This window comes from Montipora capricornis, chromosome 8 (assembly GCF_036669925.1).
Source record: "Montipora capricornis isolate CH-2021 chromosome 8, ASM3666992v2, whole genome shotgun sequence".
Taxonomy (NCBI): Eukaryota; Metazoa; Cnidaria; class Anthozoa; order Scleractinia; family Acroporidae; genus Montipora; species Montipora capricornis.
In genome coordinates, this window is record NC_090890.1 from 3,755,183 (window position 1) to 3,777,513 (window position 22,331).

A 22,331-nucleotide genomic window follows, 5' to 3' on the forward strand; every position below is an offset into this window, starting at 1 on the left:
TTTCTCACAGATGCTGTTTTGGTCATAGGGAAATGAGGAAAATAACACAAATTAGGGTGTATGGAGGTGACTTTATTCTTGTGATTATTATTAATGATCCATCGTGAAATCAGTGCTTTCTGTTGCTTTTAGATTGATGAAGCTGCAGCTAAGGCTAACCAAAAGAAGGTGTCTTCTAAAAAGCCTATTCCGGTCACAAGTACGTTTTTCAGAACTGGAGATTTTTGTATAGAGCGAGACTTAAAAAGATTTTACTCGTCATTGGGGGCTGTTTAATATTGTATGTTGTGTCTTTTGATTATGTCACTGGAGTTGCTGCTAAAAAGCCACATTCTGAGGAGTCATGCAACCTTTGTGTCATGGTCTGTGACCTTAAGTGTACTGTACTAAGGGTTTTGTTTTTCGTTTTCCGAAGCCAGAGCTCTTGGACGTGGTTTTTCCAATAACCTTCGCACCAAATAACCCCATATTTAAAGATGTAAATTTCACTCTCTCTACCTAATCGGTTAAGTGCTTAGCATGACTCCTAAAGTGATTGTGATAAGAGCTGTCTGGCAACGTCCTCCATCAGGTTACTTTATGGTCGTGTCGCTACACATTGAAGTCGGTTCACTGCAACACATGTACAGTATACTGCATAATAAAGTCGATTTGCAGCAATACATTACTTTCACTTCTTAGCTTTTCTTAACTGTGACAGGTGCTTACAAATTTTAAAATGAAATTACATCAAACAGAATTGTGGCAAAACTACCATTCAGTGAATCAGCTTTGATTTGCAGCGAGCAGCAAAACGACTTGTGGCAAAACCACTAATGCAGCATTTATAATCTTCTATGTTTACACGTATGTTCGGTGATCATTCCCATTTTGTATGGATGTATTCTTTCCTCTGACTTGAAATCGTGAAAAATGTTATTGTTGACTTATTTGCTTTTTGTGTTTTTAGCGGCTCATGCTAAAGAACCTCCACTTCACGCAACAAAGGAATCGCTCTCTTCAAAACCCAGCAAACCTGCAGCATCAAAGAAGACTTCCGCCGCAGGGAAATCGGCGGCACAGAGGCAGGTCTTGAAGAGTACTTACAGTTCATCATATGGGAGGAGACCCTCATCAGCGAAGTCTCTCATACGGCCAGCGAAGTCACAAAGCTCTACGAATGTCTACCTGGATAGCGTAATAGGGAGAAACGCCAAAGAGGGGAAACAGACGATAAATGACTCCAAACAGCAAGGTAAGTTCAACTGTTTCAACAACATGTATACTTATCTGTCAGGAACCTCATTACCCGAAGCGTCCATCTTTTATATAAAAGAGTTAACCCTCTGAGTCAACCCTGGCTCGTATCTTTTTATTTTTAGAAACTCCTCCCAGGGGGGTTTTTGCGGGTGTTTTCACAATAGCCAATCATAAGAGACCTATGGTCGGCCACTGATTACATCACGTGCAGCACACCCGAAACACGAAGGTATTTCAGAATGATGTAAAGATATAGCAGTTCTGAAATAAAAAGATATGGAACAGGGTTGACCCAGGGGTATAATACGTATGGAGTCTCCAGGTAATGGGCTCTTGTATCTGTACCTACCTCGAACTGTAGAGTAGCTTAATAAAAGCTTTTATCATTCGATATATTTTTCCTTTCTTTTCATTGGCCGAGAGCGCACCACGTGACCTGCAAATAAGTGTTTTGCTGCAAATTATATTCTGATCATGCGTAATTGAAACCAAGCTCTAGTGTGGTAATGGCATTTCGCTTTCCTGAGCTTTCAGAAAGTGATTTAATTGTTGGGAATTGTAAAAAAAAAAAAACCAAACTCATTCATCGAGTGATAAAACAATTATTGAATTCGGTTATCGTAAATATCGGGGCATGTCAGTGTCTCGCAGATCATAGTTAATGGAGGGAATGGTTATGAAATCCGACAGATTTATTTGTTGTAGGTTTTTGTTCTCTTTTTTGACCTTGACCGTGCACAAAACACAATAGTTGTTTATTCCGTACTGAGGAACTAACCAATAGAAACGTGTTGGTTACATAACTCATGCATAGTGCATGAGCGCAAAACAAAAAATTGTGCACGGTCGTGGACTTTCCAACCTAAATCTTGGCATCTTTGTTTGCCCCTTTGATGTTTGCCGAGCTTCAAAACCATTCCCCTCTATTAATACCCTGCGAGCAGAGGCCCTTCGATCTTCCTAGATAAGTCGGGAAGAGGAAGGGACCTCTGCCAGCCGGCTCGACTTTCTTTGATTTGTCGCTCATCCAAAGAAATGGATGAGTCAGTCCAGTTTCAACTTGTCAAACCTGTTTTTTTTTTATTTGTGCGCATGATCAATCGCCAGGCGTCATCAATATTTTTTAAATTTACAACAGCGTGACAATTTTTAAACTGTCTAAATTCCCATGAGAATTTTTCCGTATGTCGGTTACAGAAGCTAGTTTACCAGAATTGAGAAACCTATTAATTTTTTCAGTGAAAATTAAAATGGCAATTTAAAAACTTGAACTATCTTGAGGAAATGATTCCTTGGTTGTCGTGTGTTTGCCAGAGTTGTTCGAAAATATCCGTTACTGTTTGTTTTGATTTTGTGGTTTTGCGGTTACTAGTCAGGCGTGACTGACTGCCGAATACGTTGCGTTTGAATTTTTAACGCATGCTCAACACGAAATGTCGAGCCGGCTGGCAGAGGTTCCTTCCTCTTCCCGACTTATCTAGGAAGATCGAAGGGCCTCTGCTCGCAGGGTACTCTATTAACTATGCGCAGATCAATTATTTGTCTCAGCCTTCGGCTTCGGCTCTCGCCGCTGACAAATCACGATACTTTGCTCAACCTCGCCCAATAATTGTTAAATATTTTCAAGGAAAAACAAAGCAAAAAGAAAAGAACAAAGGTTGCGTTACTACTGAAGCATTCAAAATTGAAAATAAAAATTTGTCTCCTGAAATCTAAAAAATTAAACGTTCTGGTAGTGTTTGGAAGGGAATTCTGAGTTGCAACACGATATGGGAAGGAATAGAAACTATTAGCAGTAGGGTGTGTGAAAACCGTAGTATTACTGGTTAGATGCGGAAAAATAATCATTCTGTACGTGCGGCACGCATTTGTAACCCAGATTTAATATTTTTTTAATTACCAATCGCTCTAAGAGCTCAAAGTACTCATCAAGCCAGGAACCCATGACCCGGAGCCTACAACTCTACTGTGTTCGTGTAACGGCGTTTTCACAGACCGATTTATTTTTAGATTGAATTTCCCGCGAATAAGATTCCCACAGGAGCCCGATGACCAATTACAATAAATTAAGCTGACGTCATAGGGTCACCGAACCGGAACTGCCTTTGTTTTTTGACCTAATTCGCGAGAAGGGCTAGTCTAAAAATAAACCTACTTGTGAAAACGCCGTTTCACAGACGCTGTGTGGAAGTTGCACTCTCCAGATGGGCTCCTGTCAAGCGAGGTAACCATGATAAAATTTGCTTGGAATATTAACTTATATAATATATTTAGCACGATCGAACTAACAGAGTAGAGGAAACCAAGAACGGTTTCATGCAATCGATTGGACCCAGACACTATTTTCAAAGCGGAGGAGGCCATGGAGTTCCCGGTGTTGTGGTCTGTCCGCTGTTAAGTCCCTTTTGGTTGGGAGGGAAAATACTCGCAGATACATGTGTGATGATAATATAACATTAAGATCACAACCGGCTGGTAGGCTGAGAGTACCACAAGGAAAGAAGATCCACGCGAGACGGATATTATTAGGCGGAGAAAGGATTTTCCCTACTGAGTAACTGACGCATTCTCGTCCATTAAAGCTACAATCATAGACAAAAGTAGTTGGGAAGGTTATGTAAATGAACCACACCAGAGCTGTATTTCAACCTGCTTCTGTTAAAGCTCAAAAGAAATAGTTTCACTTTCTCTTACATAGCCCCCCTCCCCCCTATTCAATGTTGGAAGCTTGCAAGCTAGTTCCAGTCCAATACTGAGAATACGAATATGGTCTATTTTCTTAAGAAAAACTTCGCACTTAGACTCGCTTTGAAGAGGAGGCAGACATGAACTCGAAACTGGCCTATTAAGTCATCGTAAGCGTATAATCGTGAAGCGTTCACTCTCTATCTTTACTTCAAAACTAAGGCAGTGTTAGTATACCACTTCTGCCTTGTTGTTCAACGTGACGGAAAAGGAAACCAGTGTGTTTGAAGGGACTTTGTAGTTTCTTACCCTCTGCGACACTGGAGCATCGCCTGTGACGATGGTTTTTATTGAGTGAAAGAATACCCCAGCGTGACTGTGCGTTTTAACCTTTTTTCACGTCTTTCCTCTTCCCTGCAAATCTGCCACGCGAGCTGACCGAATCTACGGACGTTCGACGGAAAACGTGAGCACAAAACGCCAAATTTTAATTTTCTTATTTAGTGCAAGGGTTCTTTTTACCCAATTCTGTCCTCGGATGGTTGATTCCACTTTTAAACGGAAGTTAAACGCGATTAAATAAGTGGAAAAAAAGTCTGATAACTTAAACTTGCATTTGAAATGCAATTTTCGTTGACGTGGCCATCGAAGGTCGTAACTGGTCTCTGTTGTCCGTCAAATGGAACTACAGCCAAGCGAAATCCTCTTTGCATGAAATTTTTTCGCGCGCTTCTTGCGATTAACAGACCTTTTTCGCTTGTACATTTTGTTTTTCCAATACACCTTATTACAAAATGGCGGCCATTTAAATATTCTTTTGTTTTTATTGAAATTAGCCCTTGATGCCTCGTTCTTAAGCTTAAACTTCAAAGGAATATTTCATCTTGAACGAGGCAACAAGGGCCAATTTGTACCCGCATAAATCAGCGGCAATTTTTGAATTAGGTGTATACAGACTCGGGAGGTTTGGTCCTTTCTTTTGTTCATTAAAAAGAGTCCTTGCAGACATATTCATGCTTGCATGCGCTCTTTTCAATGAGCAAAACAAAAGACCAATCCTCCTGAGTATTATCACGTGTCTATTCCTATAAAAACATATCACCAACTCAAACATTTTTAAAAAGCTAATCCATTTTTAAAAATCCATTAATCCATTAAAAAGCTAATCCATTTTTAAAAAGCTAATCCCCCCCCCCCCCCTCCCCTGTGTTTGGCTTGGTGTATCGCTTTTGGAAACTATCCCAGTCAGGTTAACTTTATTCTGTCAAATTCCGAAATTTACGTTTTGGGATAAAGTATTAACAATTGTCCTTGATACTCTTTGAATTAAAGACCGCCGTATTGTAGTTTCTCATTATTTTTATCAAACACTTTGCAGTGCTGAAAGTGTAAGTTTAATTATCGTCCTTTATGCCATTCGTGCTGTTTCTTTTTCTCGTAACTTATTGTCTTTGCTCTTTTCGTTTAAGCGTCTAAATAAGTCTCTTTAAAAAATTGTTGCCAGCTTGGTCTATTTTAACCTTTTCCCTCGAATGGGGAGCTTCAGGAAAGCTAAGCAACAACGGCGGTACTAGAAATTCTAACGAAATAATTTTCAGCTTCTTCCACCGTTCCTGGTATGTGTACAATGCAAATATCAAGTATTGAGAAAACCGCGATTGTTAGGAATGGATCGAGATGAAGCAAAGAAAGAGAATGAAAGGTTCAATATTGTATGCTAACGTTGTCGCGAAAGTCTTAAATTTGTTTGATCACCCTTGTTGTTTTGCAGAATAACCCTAACCAGTTACAGAATAGATCGCCCGTATTGCCCAAGGTGAACAAGATCTAATAATCGCGAAATACTTGGCGATAGCACTAAGTTATATTTTGGATTGGCGCTTTTGTTGACTTTGCTGTTGTCCTTGCTTAAACTCCCTGTTAGGGAAACTGGATGGGTACAAACGGTTTTAAAGTAAAGCTGGCGAATGAATGGTTCGTTGTTGCATGATCAGGTTGTCGTCAAAACCGCTAAAATTTGGTGTCGTTCATGTTGCTGTTTTGTGGACTGAAGTAAAGAAATGCACGCGGGAAATTTGTGCTGTACGTGCAATACGATTACTTTTCCTTTTTTAACCAATGAATCATTTCCTTGGATATTCAAGATAGTCATACCTTCAAATAGCCGTTTCATTTTTTAATGAAAAATTTATAGGTTTGTGGCGGACTAATCTCTGTAACCGACATACGGAGGAAATATTCATGAAATATTCAGATCGCTACAAAAAATTGTAGAACCAGTAAGAGTCAGTGTTTTCCCGGACGAACTATTTTTACTGGTGGTTGCGCGCTGCGTTGTGCATGTGGGAAAGGAGAAATCAGAGAAATGGAGATAAATTTCTGCAAATTGCTTTCGTGAAGTGCTCGTTTCGGTATCATCGGCGGGGTGTTAATATTCTTATCTTCAAAGATTTGGGGGTATAAATTAGGGATGTTTGTGAACGAACAGATACGAAGACGAAAAGATGTCTGGTAGAGATCTCGCAAGAAGGCTGTTGAGAATGATGAACGTTTCTGTAAAACTGAAGTGAGTGTCTTCTTTGAGCTTACTGGAAAGGGTATCTAATGAGTCTTTTTCTTTTCGTCTTTTATTGTTTCTCAGCAATCGCTTACAAAAAAGCTGATGCTTTTAAGAAAAATATAACTTGCCATCGGGCGTTCTTTTCTTTAGAGCTCTAAAAGGAATCGATGGTTTAGGGTCACGCGAGGAAACTGTTCGTCACAGTTGGAAATTAATTGTTAATTAAACCTACTTGTGTTGCTTACTTGCGATACCCGCCTTTGCTCGTCATATTTTTGTCATGGTTTGATTGCTGCTCAAATGACGCTTATAACAGCGCAAGCAAAATGATGAAGTAACATATTGGCTTAACAGTATCTGTACAATCTTCAATTTTTAGAAGAACTTTTTCTTGTAAGAACATTCAGGCTGAGATTGACCAGAATTTTAAGAACATACTAAAAACATACCCTGGCTGAGAGTCAGTTAAGAACGCCGGTCTTTATTTTGCCCATTTGTTTTTGGTTTTTGTGAGTAGTATAAATAAAGGTAAGAGAAACGTGAACCTGTAGTCTAACACGATAATTAACTCTAGTACTTAGGGACATTCTTTACTCGTGATGTTTTACTAAAAGGCCCTGCTGTTCGCATACCCTGCCAGCGGAATCTCCTTCGGTCTTCTAGAAAAATCGGGAAGAGGAATTGTGCCAGCCGCCTCAACATTTCGTATTGAGCATGCGTTAAAAATTCAAATGCATCGGGTGTCAGCCGTGCGTGACCAGTAACCGCAAAACCACAAAATGAAAACAACTGTGGCAAACATTCGACAACCAAGTAATCACTTCCTTGGAAACGCAAGATAGGTCGTACTTTCAAATTGCCATTTCATTTTTTAATGAAAAATTTATACGTTTGTGCCGGACTAGTCTCTGTAACCGACATAAGGAGGAAATACTCATAGGAATTGATCATGCGCAAATTTAAAAGCAGGCTTGACAAGTCGAAACTGGACTGACTCATCCATTTGTTTCGGTGAGCCGTAAATCAAAGAATGTCGAGGCGGCTGGTAGACTCTCCTTCCTTTTCCCGATTTTTGTAGGAAGATCGAAGGAGACTCCGCTCGTAGGATACTGTTCGCACAACGCGAATCTGTCAGCGAAGCCATTTTTAGTGCGAACGAATTTTTTCAGGCACCACAATTTTGCAACTGCCACCAAATTTTAAAAATGCCGTAGACTTGCCTTGGAGGTCTTGGATGTTTTGTCAGGCTACGAAACCTTGACGGGTCATATTTCGCAATATGATATTTACTGGGTTGCCTATGGGCAAACCCAGTCGAGGTGTACGTTTTGTTTGTTTGTTTTCTTTTTTTTTTTTTTTTTTCGTGTCGGTAAAAGTCTTGCCTGTCACTCCCCTGGTAAGTGTTGCCTTTTTGTATAGAGCCTTTTGCGCGTATTTTCTTAGGATCGAGAGGGTAGTGGAACTGCGTAGATTTCTCTGGTGGACACAGTAGAATCATCAACTTAGCCTGCAATGGCGTCGAAAGTCATGCAACGCGAATGGCGTTTTAGTGGATCCTTAAACAAAATTTACCCTTATGGAGCTCAATAATGGAAAGTCAGTTGGATAAACTAGGCATGAATCTCAAAAGCGACGAGTACTGGACTTCGACAACAATCTATCGCCCGTCGAGACGAATCAAAGTGAGCAGTATTTACCTGAAGTACATGATAATTTGACACAATTGAGTTTTTTGTCTTCACGCACGCAATAAAATAGGAAGAGGTTTTCGCCTCTAAGAGCAAATATGTTGTTTGTTTCAATAAAATTTTCGCTGGAAAAGGATTCTGTGGTATTTTCTGCCTTTGTGAATTATGATATCATGTTGTGTATTGAATTTTTGAGCTTAAGGTTCAAATGTCATATGGGAGAAGTTTTTTAGTATTGCTCTGTAAGCAGGAAGGGTTCACAGGGATCATGACTAAAACACCACACGAGTACATACGGGTAACATACGAGTAACATACGGAACATACGGATACATACGAATACATACGACTAACATACGACTAACATACGAGTAACATACGGATACATACGACTAACACACGGACACATACGACTAACATACGGATACATACCAATACATACGAGTAATACGAGTGTTTTTCTCATAAACTAAGCTCTAATTATAAGCCTTGCAAGCATTTTTGCACGTCAGCAAACACGTTCCCGGTTCAGTTTGAGGGGGGGGGGATGTTGGTGGACCCCCCCCCCCCCCAAGGCTTTCGTTAAATTTAGTCACAGTAAAACAATATATTTTGCTGACGTCGCTGACGTCGTATGACGTCATCAGATCCGTTATCTTGATCTCACTATTTCACCTTAGTTCAAGTTGCCTTTTTTAATGGCAAAAAAAGCAGTGCGAAATCAAGCCAGAAAGCTTAAATGTAACCATGTACATGTAAAAATGTATCGATTTTGTAACTTCGTGTTGAGAAACTAGACGAATTATGTTTAAAATGTCGAATTTTGGGAACAGTTGACACATTAAAAAATCCGCAAGCAATAAACGAACAGCTGCTTAAAGTTTCAGCAACAGAGTAAATCTCCTTTCCAAAATTTGCAAAATCTGAGGGGGGTGGCATCCACGCACTCACTCACACACACTTCATATCAGAGGTCCAAGGGGTATGTATTTTAAGCATCGAGATATCAGGAATTACAAAGCTATTAAAGCCGTCAAAAGCTCTTAACAATTCAAGAAATATTGAAACGTGGTTAAAAGGGGTTGACAGGCTAAACACGACTCCCGCTGTTTCGTGATGTAATAGGTCTTTGACCTTTAGAGTTTAGCTCTAACAAGTATGTCTTTTAGAGATTTTCCTCTCCTGTAGGAGACGAGAGGTAGTTCTCTGTATATTCCTCTCAGCATTGGTTGGTTTTCGATTAAATGCCACTTGCTCATTAAAATATTTTTAAGGTTAGGCACTGATGGATTGTACTGAGTGACAAAAGGCATTAATCCGTTTTGCACTTTTTGAGGTTTTTTTTTGAAGTGCCGACTTTCTATCTATAACTTTGACTTCTGCGAGGACTTTGTTTACCAGATTATCTGGATAGCCTCGGACACGCAAGTGTGATCTGAAATTTTTAATGTTTTCTTCAAATGTTGCCTTTGAAGAGTTGGTTCTAAGAAACCTAAGGGCTTCGCCTTTCTGGGTGGCATGGCAGAAGCCTGGCCTGGCAGTCATAATCAACTACGAAAGCAACTTGTAACATCAACAGTTAAAATTTAACTGCTTCATTTGCACTGCTTTGGCCTGTAATGCATGTAATGCCTATATCTACCGATAAATACCAAAATCCGTTTAACAATGCTATGTTTAGTGGTTTTGAACTATATTCTTGTTGAGTGCCCCTGACCGTACGTCCGAATAATTATTTTTTCCTGATATTCTAACAACACACTTTTAAAAGACAAATACAAACAGACATACAAGACTAAATATCTACTGATTGTGTCATTCTGTGACTGTTCAGTTGGCTTAAATCATAATGCAATCGATGGTTCGTTTGGTTTGCAAAACATGTGCTTTTATCTTTCATGTTACAAAATTAAAGCAGATTTTTGGTATCATCTTCACTTACCTTCACTTACCTCAAATGTGTCATCTGTAAATCAGTATTACGCTCTTCAATCTGTTCAGTGCACGGTAAAGATCGAACGCGTGAAGACCATCCACTGCGCGACGGGCTATTTTTTTGCGCACATCAGATTGCCAGGCATGACCCCAGATATTTGATATTAATATCAAATATCTTTGCTCTTGTAACGCAAACTTTCCTTAGTCGGGGAAATAATGCGTAATATTTTACTTAAGTTGTCGTTACTTTGCGTAAAAATTTACTGGTATGAATTTTACTCGTATATTTTCGTATTTTTTTACTCGTATGTATCCGTATGTTAGTCGTATGTATCCGTATGTTACTCGTATGTTAGTCGTGTGTTAATCGTATGTGTCCGTATGTTCCGTATGTTACTCGTATGTTACTCGTATGTTACCCGTATGTACTCGTGTGGTGTTTTAGTCATGATCGTTCACAGGCCTGTTGGAAGCGTGCTTGAGTTTCAAGAAAATGAGGCCCAAAATCAGTGAAAACTTGTGACGCAGATGAATAATAAAGCAGCTGCTATTTCCAAAATGATGGAATTACCTGGTGATAAATAACATCGTACGCGTCTTGGAGAGTAAATTTTGACTTTGCATAAACAAGAGTTGGGCGATTGTGATCTTTGTTTTGACTTCGCTCATTTCATTGTCAAACTTGACACTTGACAGAAAAAGAAACTTACAAAAACCCGGTATCTTGCCATCATTTGACACAGATGCTTCACTGTTTGGCGAGTAAACATGCCGCGGTAACTTAATCACGACGTCCGCTGAATTCCGGCCATGTCACTTTCGATTTTGCAATTTACTTAAACGTAGCAAAAATCTCTCAAAATGTTTGTCGCTGATCGTAACTTTTTATATTCTATATTCACGGTTCAAAATTAATGTTGTTTTCATGTCGTAAATATTTTATTCTCGATCGACCGTCCGAGAAACTTCCTTCTGCTCTTTCTGAAAACTGTGTATCAATATTTATTTGCTTTTTCATCAATATTTGTTTTGCATAAAGCAAGCTAACAGAATCTGTACCTTGCTGAGTTCGCATTTGTTAGCGTTAATAGTATTTTCGGTCAGATGTTTCTGTTTGCCAAGAGGGGTTTATTGTTTTGGTCTCCCATCCCAACACTAACCCCGCGAAACAGGGCTTGACTTCAGTGAAGTTTAGTATTACAAAATTTTCGGATGCTCATAGGGCACACTTGTGGTGAAAAGAAGTTGTGAGGGAACTTGAAAATTATCAACATGTCAGCCCAGAAGCCAATGTTTCTCGCTTCTCTTTTATTTGTTATTCTTCAGAGACTGGAATGCTGTATTTCAATACCACACAATTCAGTGCCTTCTGATTTTCTGTAGCACGTACCACAGGCAAGCCAGTGTATGCTTCACAGAAGCATCTAGTTTCATATGTAGCGTGCTCAGCTAAGTTCTTTATTTACCCACATATTGCATATCAGCTGAAATTCGGCGGAAGGCGAATCCTTACCACCAAAACTACCATCGGGGAATGAAGAGGAATAATAGAATAAGAATAACGGAATTTTTTTTGCCAAAGCAAATGTTTCCCGGTTTGCGGCCCCAGGTGAACCGTTGTTGCGGAACCACAACTTGCTTCCCGGGAAGCAAAAATGTTTTTGAATTTGTTCAGAAAGCAAATGTTTCCTCGTTTGCGCGCCGAGAAAACATTTCGGGAAACAATGTTTCCACCGTTTACCACAACAATGTTTCGTTTGCGGCCGCCTTAACTCCTGGCCTACATTAATATGTGCCTTGGAACTGTTAACATATTCACAGAATATTGGTATAGGTGGTTTGCAACCAATCTCTAGAGACACAGATAACAATGCCGCAATGTACAATTGCTGGTGGACGAACAAAAGAAGCTGATGTTTCGTCCACCAACATGGCGGCGATGACGTACCGTGGCAAACCACCTATTTTAAATTCTATCATTCATTTCTTGACTCGCTATTGACGTTATGTAACGTCGAAACGCCCTCGTTTTTAGCAGTTTTCTAGTTTCCTATGGATTTTTAGAACTTTTTAGCTTTAAGCTTTAACATCAAATTACAGAAATTTCATATATTTTCTGATTTGAAACCGGACCAATCTCTGTTATGCCAAATGTACTTAATTTAATATTGCTCGTGATTCATGTAGACTGTGATATTGGGAGACGATTTTCTTTTTTTGTGAGATCGCTACAAACAATTGTAGAACCAGTAAGATTCATGGTTTTCTCGGACGATCTATTTTTACTCGTTGCGCACAGCGTTGTGCATGTGGGACAGGAGAAATCAAACAAATGAGACAAATTTCTGCAAATTGCTTTTGTGGAGTGCTGGTTTCGGTATCATTGGTGGGTTGTTGACTTTCCTATCTTTAAAGATTTGGGAGTATAAATTAGGGATGTTTGTGAAGGAACAGATACGAAGACGAAAAGAATTGCATCGGGTGTCAGCCGTGCGTGACCAGTAACCGCAAAACCACAAAATGAAAACAACTGTGGCAAACATTCGACAACCAAGTAATCACTTCCTTGGAAACGCAAGATAGGTCGTACTTTCAAATTGCCATGTCATTTTTTAATGAAAAATTTATACGTTTGTGCCGGACTAGTCTCTGTAACCGACATACGGAGGAAATACTCATAGGAATTGATCATGCGCAAATTTAAAAGCAGGCTTGACAAGTCGAAACTGGACTGACTCATCCATTTGTTTGGGTGAGCCGTAAATCAAAGAATGTCGAGGCGGCTGGTAGACTCTCCTTCCTTTTCCCGATTTTTGTAGGAAGATCGAAGGAGACTCCGCTCTTAAGATACTGTTCGCACTACGCGAATCTGTCAGCGAAGCCATTTTTAGTGCGAACGATTTTTTTCGCCCACCACAATTTTGCAAGTACCGACTACACTTTAAAAATGCCGTAGCCTTGCCTTGGAGGTCTTGGATGTTTTGTCAGGCTACGAAACCTTGACGGGTCATATTTTGCAATATGATATTTTCATATGTAGCGTGCTCAGCTAAGTTCTTAATTTACCCACATATTGGAAATGAGCTGAAATTCGGTGGAAGGCGAATCCTTACCACCAAAACTACCATCGGGGAATGAAGAGGAATAATAGAATAAGAATAACGGAATTTTTTTTGCCGAAGGAAATGTTTCCCCTTTGCGGCCCCAGGTGAACCGTTGTTGCGGAACCACAACTTGCTTCCCAGGAAGCAAAAATGTTTTTGAATTTGTTCAGAAAGCAAATGTTTCCTCGTTTGCGCGCCGAGGAAACGTTTCGGGAAACAATGTTTCCACCGTTTTCCACAACAGTGTTTCGGTTGCGGCGGCCTTAAGCACCTGGCTTACATTAATACGTGCCTTGGAACTGTTAACATATTCACAGAATCTTGGTATAGGTGGTTTGCAACCAATCTCTATAGACACAGATAACAATGCCGCAATAAACAAAAAGGAGTTGATGTTTCCGTCCACCAACATGGCGATGACGTAACGTAACAAATCACCTATTTTAAATTCTATCATTCATTTCTTGACTCGCTAATGACGTTATGTAACGTCGAAACCGGCCTCGTTATTAGCAGTTTTCTAGTTTCTTATGGATTTTTAGAACTTTTTAGCTCTAAGCTTTAACATCAAATTACAGAAATTTCATTTTCTTTTATGATTTGAAACCGGAGCAATCTCTGTTATGCGAAGTGTACTTAATTTAATATTGCGCGCCGGTGATTTTAAACTTGTAGACTGTGAGAAGAATGTGATATTTTCAGATCGCTACAAAAGAATGTAGAACCAGTAAGATTCATTGTTTTCTTGGACGATCTATTTTTACTCGTTGTTGCGCGCTGCGTTGTGCATGTGGGACAGGAGAAATCAAAGAAATGGAGACAAATTTCTGCAAATTGCTTTTGTGGAGTGCTGGTTTCGGTATCATCGGTGGGGTGTTAATATTCCTATCTTTAAAGATTTGGAGGTATAAATTAGGGATGTTTGTGAAGGAACAGATACGAAGACGAAAAGATGTCTGGTGGAGATCTCGCAAGAAGGCTGTTGAGAATGATGAACGTTTCTGTAAAACTGAATTGAGTTTCTTCTTTGAGCTTATTGGAAAGGGTATCTAATTTTTCTTTTCGTCTTATTTGTTTCTCAGCAATCGCTTACAAAAAAAGCTGATGCTTTTGAGAAAAATATAACCTGCGATCGGGCGTTCTTTTCTTTAGAGCTCTAAAAGGAATCGAAGGGAGTTTAGGGTCAAGCAAGGAAACTGTTTGTCACAGTTTGGAAATTAATTGTTCTTGTACAATTAAACTTCTCCTTTGATTGTTTAGGTGTAAGAAATCAGAGGAAGATTCTACTGCATTGTTTGTTGGGCGATTTAGTGTGTAGAGTGCCGTTTTTGTTGGACTGTCATCTGGTCATATCATTCTTGGACGAGCAGATCTGTGCAATCACTTCATTTCATTCGTGTGAGGGTAGAACATCAAGCCGTACTGTCAGTTGTCGAAGAACTTTCTCTTCAATTCGAGAACAGTTGTTTAGGAAGTTTACCGACACCAATTATATTTGCTCGTGACTAATAACCGATTCACACCAACAAGACATGCTTAATTAAACCGGGTTTAACAAAATAAAAATAAGTCACAGAAAAATGTAGGACTGGTTTTTCCATGAGATTCAGGTTTGTTTCAACACATGCTTTGACCTGTACTAAATTCGTAGTCGACAGAAGTCAGTAAACATGATTTAAAATGAAAACACTTTGAAACCGTGTGTAACTAAACATGTTTGAAATGGGACATAAGTTACTTCATATTTCGGAGATATGCGGTTTTAGGGTTCAGTGAACTGACGCCTGACAGAGTTCACGCCAAAGCTATCAATAATTAAATCCCTAAACTTTCCATATCGTGAATAATTTATGGACGTAGAATAGAAGAAACATTTTCACCGAACTTTATTATATTTTTTTAAATGTATTCCGTGTTTGTGAATGTGAATTCAGTGTTCAGTTAGTTTGAACCTGCAATCTTTTGTTTCTACCCAAATAAGGAAGATAACCATGGATGTCACTTAATAGTTAATACTAATTTCTTAATAAAGCTGTTCATCAAAAAAATCAGTCAAAATAGATGCCCCCAAATGCTCGTTTGTTTATATATTGACGCTGCGTTTCATGACGCAATATTTCCGGTAGGTTTCTCAAATACACTAGCCTTGATCAGATAGAGAAAGCGTGTTTTACTCTCTTTTTCTGTGAGTGGCTTCTTTCCTAGTCTGGAAAATTGCGTAAAGAAACCGTGCTGACTGGGAGAACATCTTTGTTAAAAATAGAAGACTGCTGAAGGAAACAAAGTTAACCTGTCATTAGAAACACTATAGAAACAATGGTAACGCAAACACAAGTAGGTTTTTTAAAACCTACTTTTGTTGCTTACTTGCGATACCCGCCTTTACTCGTCATATTTTTGTCATGGTTTGATTGCTGCTCAAATGACGCTTATAACAGCGCAAGCAAAATGATGAAGTAACATATTGGCTTAATAGTATCTATACAATCTTCAATTTTTAGAAGAACTTTTTCTTATAAGAACATTCAGGCTGAGATTGACCAGAATTTTAAGAACATACTAAAAACATACCCTGGCTGAGAGTCAGTTAAGAACACCGGTCTTTATTTTGCCCATTTGTCATTCTCGTCACCAGAGCCTCGGTCAAGAGAAGAAGCTCTGGGGTCGAGATTGCCCATTTGTTTTTGGTTTTTGTGAGTAGTATAAATAAAGGCAAGAGAAACGTTAACCTGTAGTCTAACACGATAATTAACTCTAGTACTTAGGGACATTCTTTACTCGTGATGTTTTACTAAAAAGCCCTGCTGTTCGCATACCCTGCCAGCGGAATCTCCTTCGGTCTTCTAGAAAAATCGGGAAGAGGAAGGAGATTGTGCCAGCCGCCTCAACGTTTCGTATTGAGCATGTGTTAAAAATTCAAATGCACTCGGGTGTCAGCCATGCGTGACCAGTAACCGCAAAACCACAAAATGAAAACAACTGTGGCAAACATTCGACAACCAAGTAATCACTTCCTTGGAAACGCAAGATAGGTCGTACTTTCAAATTGCCATTTCATTTTTTAATGAAAAATTTATACGTTTGTGCCGGACTAGTCTCTGTAACCGACATACGGAGGAAATACTCATAGGAATTGATCATGCGCAAATTTAAAAGCAGGCTTGACAAGTCGAAACTGGACTGACTCATCCATTTGTTTGGGTGAGCCGTAAATCAAAGAATGTCGAGGCGGCTGGTAGACTCTCCTTCCTTTTCCCGATTTTTGTAGGAAGATCGAAGGAGACTCCGCTCGTAGGATACTGTTCGCACTACGCGAATCTGTCAGCGAAGCCATTTTTAGTGCGAACGAATTTTTTCAGGCACCACAATTTTGCAACTGCCACCAAATTTTAAAAATGCCGTAGACTTGCCTTGGAGGTCTTGGGTGTTTTGTCAGGCTACGAAACGTTGACGGGTCATATTTCGCAATATGATATTTTCATATGTAGCGTGCTCAGCTAAGTTCTTTATTTACCCACATATTGCATATCAGCTGAAATTCGGCGGAAGGCGAATCCTTACCACCAAAACTACCATCGGGGAATGAAGAGGAATAATAGAATAAGAATAACGGAATTTTTTTTGCCAAAGCGAATGTTTCCCGGTTTGCGGCCCCAGGTGAACCGTTGTTGCGGAACCACAACTTGCTTCCCAGGAAGCAAAAATGTTTTTGAATTTGTTCAGAAAGCAAATGTTTCCTCGTTTGCGCGCCGAGGAAACATTTCGGGAAACAATGTTTCCACCGTTTACCACAACAATGTTTCGTTTGCGGCCGCCTTAACTCCTGGCCTACATTAATATGTGCCTTGGAACTGTTAACATATTCACAGAATCTTGGTATAGGTGGTTTGTAACCAATCTCTAGAGACACAGATAACAATGCCGCAATAAACAAAAAGGAGCTGATGTTTCCGTCCACCAACATGGCGATGACGTAACGTAACAAATCACCTATTTTAAATTCTATCATTCATTTCTTGACTCGCTAATGACGTTATGTAACGTCGAAACCGGCCTCGTTATTAGCAGTTTTCTAGTTTCTTATGGATTTTTAGAACTTTTTAGCTTTAAGCTTTAACATCAAATTACAGAAATTTCATTTTCTTTTATGATTTGAAACCGGAGCAATCTCTGTTATGCGAAGTGTACTTAATTTAATATTGCTCGCCGGTGATTCTTGTAGACTGTGAGAAGAATGTGACATTCTCAGATCGCTACAAAAGAATGTAGAACCAGTAAGATTCATTGTTTTCTTGGACGATCTATTTTTACTCGTTGTTGCGCGCTGCGTTGTGCATGTGGGACAGGAGAAATCAAAGAAATGGAGACAAATTTCTGCAAATTGCTTTTGTGGAGTGCTGGTTTCGGTATCATTGGTGGGGTGTTGACTTTCCTATCTTTAAAGATTTGGGAGTATACATTAGGGATGTTTGTGAAGGAACAGATACGAAGACGAAAAGATGTCTGGTGGAGATCTCGCAAGAAGGCTGTTGAGAATGATGAACGTTTCTGTAAAACTGAAGTGAGTTTCTTCTTTGAGCTTACTGGAAAGGGTATCTAATGAGTCTTTTTTTTTTCGTCTTATTTGTTTCTCAGCAATCGCTTACAAAAAAGCTGATGCTTTCGAGAAAAATACAACTTGCCATCGGGCGTTCTTTTCTTTAGAGCTCTAAAAGGAATCGAAGGGACTTTAGGGTCAAGCAAGGAAACTGTTTGTCACAGTTTGGAAATTAATTGTTCTTGTACAATTAAACTTCTCCTTTGATTGTTTAGGTGTAAGAAATCAGAGGAAGATTCTACTGCATTGTTTGTTGGGCGATTTAGTGTGTAGAGTGCCGTTTTTGTTGGACTGTCATCTGGTCATATCATTCTTGGACGAGCAGATCTGTGCAATCACTTCATTTCATTCGTGTGAGGGTAGAACATCAAGCCGTACTGTCAGTTGTCGAAGAACTTTCTCTTCAATTCGAGAACAGTTGTTTAGGAAGTTTACCGACACCAATTATATTTGCTCGTGACTAATAACCGATTCACACCAACAAGACATGCTTAATTAAACCGGTTTTAACAAAATAAAAATAAGTCACAGAAAAATGTAGGACTGGTTTTTCCATGAGATTCAGGTTTGTTTCAACACATGCTTTGACCTGTACTAAATTCGTAGTCGACAGAAGTCAGTAAACATGATTTAAAATGAAAACACTTTGAAATCGTGTGTAACTAAACATGTTTGAAGTGGGGCATAAGTTACTTCATATTTCGGAGATATGCGGTTTTAGGGTTCAGTGAACTCACGCCTGACAGAGTTCACGCCAAAGCTAGCAATAATTAAATCCCTAAACTTTCCATATCGTGAATAATTTATGGACGTAGAATAGAAGAAACATTTTCACCGAACTTTATTATATATTTTTAAATGTATTCCGTGTTTGTGAATGTGAATTCAGTGTTCAGTTAGTTTGAACCTGCAATCTTTTGTTTCTACCCAAATAAGGAAGATAACCATGGATGTCACTAAAGAGTTTATTACTTAATACTAATTTCTTAATAAAGCTGTTCATCAAAAAAATCAGTCAAAATAGATGCCCCCAAATGCTCGTTTGTTTATATATTGACGCTGCGTTTCATGACGCAATATTTCCGGTAGGTTTCTCAAATACACTAGCCTTGATCAGATAGAGAAAGCGTGTTTTACTCTCTTTTTCTGTGAGTGGCTTCTTTCCTAGTCTGGAAAAGTGCGTAAAGAAACCGTGCTGACTGGGAGAACATCTTTGTTAAAAATAAGAGACTGCTGAAGGAAACAAAGTTAACCTGTCATTAGAAACACTATAAAAACAATAATAACGCAAACACAAGTAGGTTTTTTAAAACCTACTTTTGTTGCTTACTTGCGATACCCGCCTTTACTCGTCATATTTTTGTCATGGTTTGATTGCTGCTCAAATGACGCTTATAACAGCGCAAGCAAAATGATGAAGTAACATATTGGCTTAACAGTATCTGTACAATCTTCAATTTTTAGAAGAACTTTTTCTTATAAGAACATTCAGGCTGAGATTGACCAGAATTTTAAGAACATACTAAAAACATACCCTGGCTGAGAGTCAGTTAAGAACGCCGGTCTTTATTTTGCCCATTTGTTTTTGGTTTTTGTGAGTAGTATAAATAAAGGTAAGAGAAACGTTAATTTGTAGTCTAACACGATAATTAACTCTAGAACTTAGGGACATTCTTTACTCGTGATGTTTTACTAAAAGGCCCTGCTGTTCGCATACCCTGCCAGCGGAATCTCCTTCGGTCTTCTAGAAAAATCGGGAAGAGGAAGGAGATTGTGCCAGCCGCCTCAACATTTCGTATTGAGCATGCGTTAAAAATTCAAATGCATCGGGTGTCAGCCGTGCGTGACCAGTAACCGCAAAACCACAAAATGAAAACAACTGTGGCAAACATTCGACAACCAAGTAATCACTTCCTTGGAAACGCAAGATAGGTCGTACTTTCAAATTGCCATTTCATTTTTTAATGAAAAATTTATACGTTTGTGCCGGACTAGTCTCTGTAACCGACATACGGAGGAAATACTCATAGGAATTGATCATGCACAAATTTAAAAGCAGGCTTGACAAGTCGAAACTGGACTGACTCATGCATTTGTTTGGGTGAGCCGTAAATCAAAGAATGTCGAGGCGGCTGGTAGACTCTCCTTCCTTTTCCCAATTTTTGTAGGAAGATCGAAGGAGACTCCGCTCGTAGGATACTGTTCGCACTACACGAATCTGTCAGCGAAGCCATTTTTAGTGCGAACGAATTTTTTCAGGCACCACAATTTTGCAACTGCCACCAAATTTTAAAAATGCCGTAGCCTTGCCTTGGAGGTCTTGGATGTTTTGTCAGGCTACGAAACCTTGACGGGTCATATTTCGCAATATGATATTTTCATATGTAGCGTGCTCAGCTAAGTTCTTTATTTACCCACATATTGGAAATGAGCTGAAATTCGGTGGAAGGCGAATCCTTACCACCAAAACTACCATCGGGGAATGAAGAGGAATAATAGAATAAGAATGACGGAATTTTTTTTGCCAAAGCAAATGTTTCCCTGTTTGCGGCCCCAGGTGAACCGTTGTTGCGGAACCACAACTTGCTTCCCAGGAAGCAAAAATGTTTTTGAATTTGTTCAGAAAGCAAATGTTTCCTCGTTTGGGCGCCGAGGAAACATTTCGGGAAACAATGTTTCCACCGTTTTCCACAACAATGTTTCGTTTGCGGCCGCCTTAACTCCTGGCTTACATTAGTACGTGCCTTGGAACTGTTAACATATTCAGAGAATCTTGGTATAGGTGGTTTGCAACCAATCTCTAGAGACACAGATAACAATGCCGCAATAAACAAAAAGGAGCTGATGTTTCCGTCCACCAACATGGCGATGACGTAACGTAACAAATCACCTATTTTAAATTCTATCATTCATTTCTTGACTCGCTAATGACGTTATGTAACGTCGAAACGCCCTCGTTTTTAGCAGTTTTCTAGTTTCTTATGGATTTTTAGAACTTTTTAGCTTTAAGCTTTAACATCAAATTACAGAAATTTCATTTTCTTTTATGATTTGAAACCGGAGCAATCTCTGTTATGCGAAGTGTACTTAATTTAATATTGCTCGCCGGTGATTTTAAACTTGTAGACTGTGAGAACAATGTGATATTCTCAGATCGCTACAAAAAAATGTAGGACCTGTAAGATTCATTGTTTTCTTGGACGATCTATTTTTACTCGTTGTTGCGCGCTGCGTTGTGCATGTGGGACAGGAGAAATCAAAGAAATGGAGACAAATTTCTGCAAATTGCTTTTGTGGAGTGCTGGTTTCGGTATCATCGGTGGGGTGTTAATATTCCTATCTTTAAAGATTTGGAGGTATAAATTAGGGATGTTTGTGAAGGAACAGATACGAAGACGAAAAGATGTCTGGTGGAGATCTCGCAAGAAGGCTGTTAAGAATGATGAACGTTTCTGTAAAACTGAAGTGAGTTTCTTCTTTGAGCTTATTGGAAAGGGTATCTAATGAGTCTTTTTCTTTTCGTCTTTTATTGTTTCTCAGCAATCGCTTACAAAAAAAGCTGATGCTTTTGAGAAAAATACAACTTGCGATTGGGCGTTCTTTTCTTTAGAGCTCTAAAAGGAATCGAAGGGAGTTTAGGGTCAAGCAAGGAAACTGTTTGTCACAGTTTGGAAATTAATTGTTCTTGTACAATTAAACTTCTCCTTTGATTGTTTAGGTGTAAGAAATCAAAGGAAGTTTCTCCTGCATTGTTTGTTGGGCGATTTAGTGTGTAGAGTGCCGTTTTTGTTGGACTGTCATCTGGTCATATCATTCTTGGACTAGCAGATCTGTGCAATCACTTCATTTCATTCGTGTGAGGGTAGAACATCAAGCCGTACTGTCAGTTGTCGAAGAACTTTCTCTTCAATTCGAGAAGAGTTGTTCAGGAAGTATACCGACCCCAATTACATTTGCTCGTGACTAACACCCCATTCACACCAACAAGACATGCTTAATGTTAAACCGGGTTTAACAAAATAAAAATAAGTCACAGAAAAATGTAGGACTGGTTTTTCCATGAGATTCAGGTTTGTTTCAACAGATGCTTTGACCTGTGCTAAATTCGTAGTCGACAGAAGTTAGTAAACATGATTTAAAACGAAAACACCTGGAAACCGTGTTTAACTAAACATGTTTAAAACGTGTTTAAGGTTTGGTGTGAATGGGGCATAAGTTACTTCATATTTCGGAGATATGCGGTTTTAGGGTTCAATGAACTGACGCCTGACAGAGTTCACGCCAAAGCTATCAATAATTAAATCCCTAAACTTTCCATATCTTGAATAATTTATGGACGTAGAATAGAAGAAACATTTTCACCGAACTTTATTATATATTTTTTAACGTATTCCGTGTTTGTAAATGTGAATTCAGTGTTCAGTTAGTTTGAACCTACAATCTTTTGTTTCTACCCAAATAAGGAAGATAACCATGGATGTTACTTAATAGATATTACTTAATACTAGTTTCTTAATAAA

The 22,331-nt window shown here is 39.1% G+C and overlaps 1 protein-coding gene and 1 long non-coding RNA gene across 3 annotated transcripts in view; one reads left to right on the plus strand and one right to left on the minus strand.

The window, feature by feature from the left end:
- LOC138058988 (uncharacterized) overlaps positions 1–22,331 on the plus strand; it is a 31,610-nt gene that overhangs the window by 6,067 nt on the left and 3,212 nt on the right. For both annotated transcript variants that reach the window (XM_068904473.1, XM_068904474.1), the window contains exons 5-6: positions 133–199; positions 950–1,234. In XM_068904473.1, coding sequence (XP_068760574.1) covers positions 133–199; positions 950–1,234 — 352 coding nt within the window. The remainder of the gene's footprint in view (positions 1–132; positions 200–949; positions 1,235–22,331) is intronic.
- LOC138058989 (uncharacterized) lies at positions 1,060–10,335 on the minus strand. Its single transcript, XR_011134129.1, has 3 exons — positions 10,115–10,335; positions 1,585–1,675; positions 1,060–1,163 (listed from the first exon to the last, which is right to left on the minus strand). It is a non-coding gene; the product is annotated as an uncharacterized lncRNA (long non-coding RNA).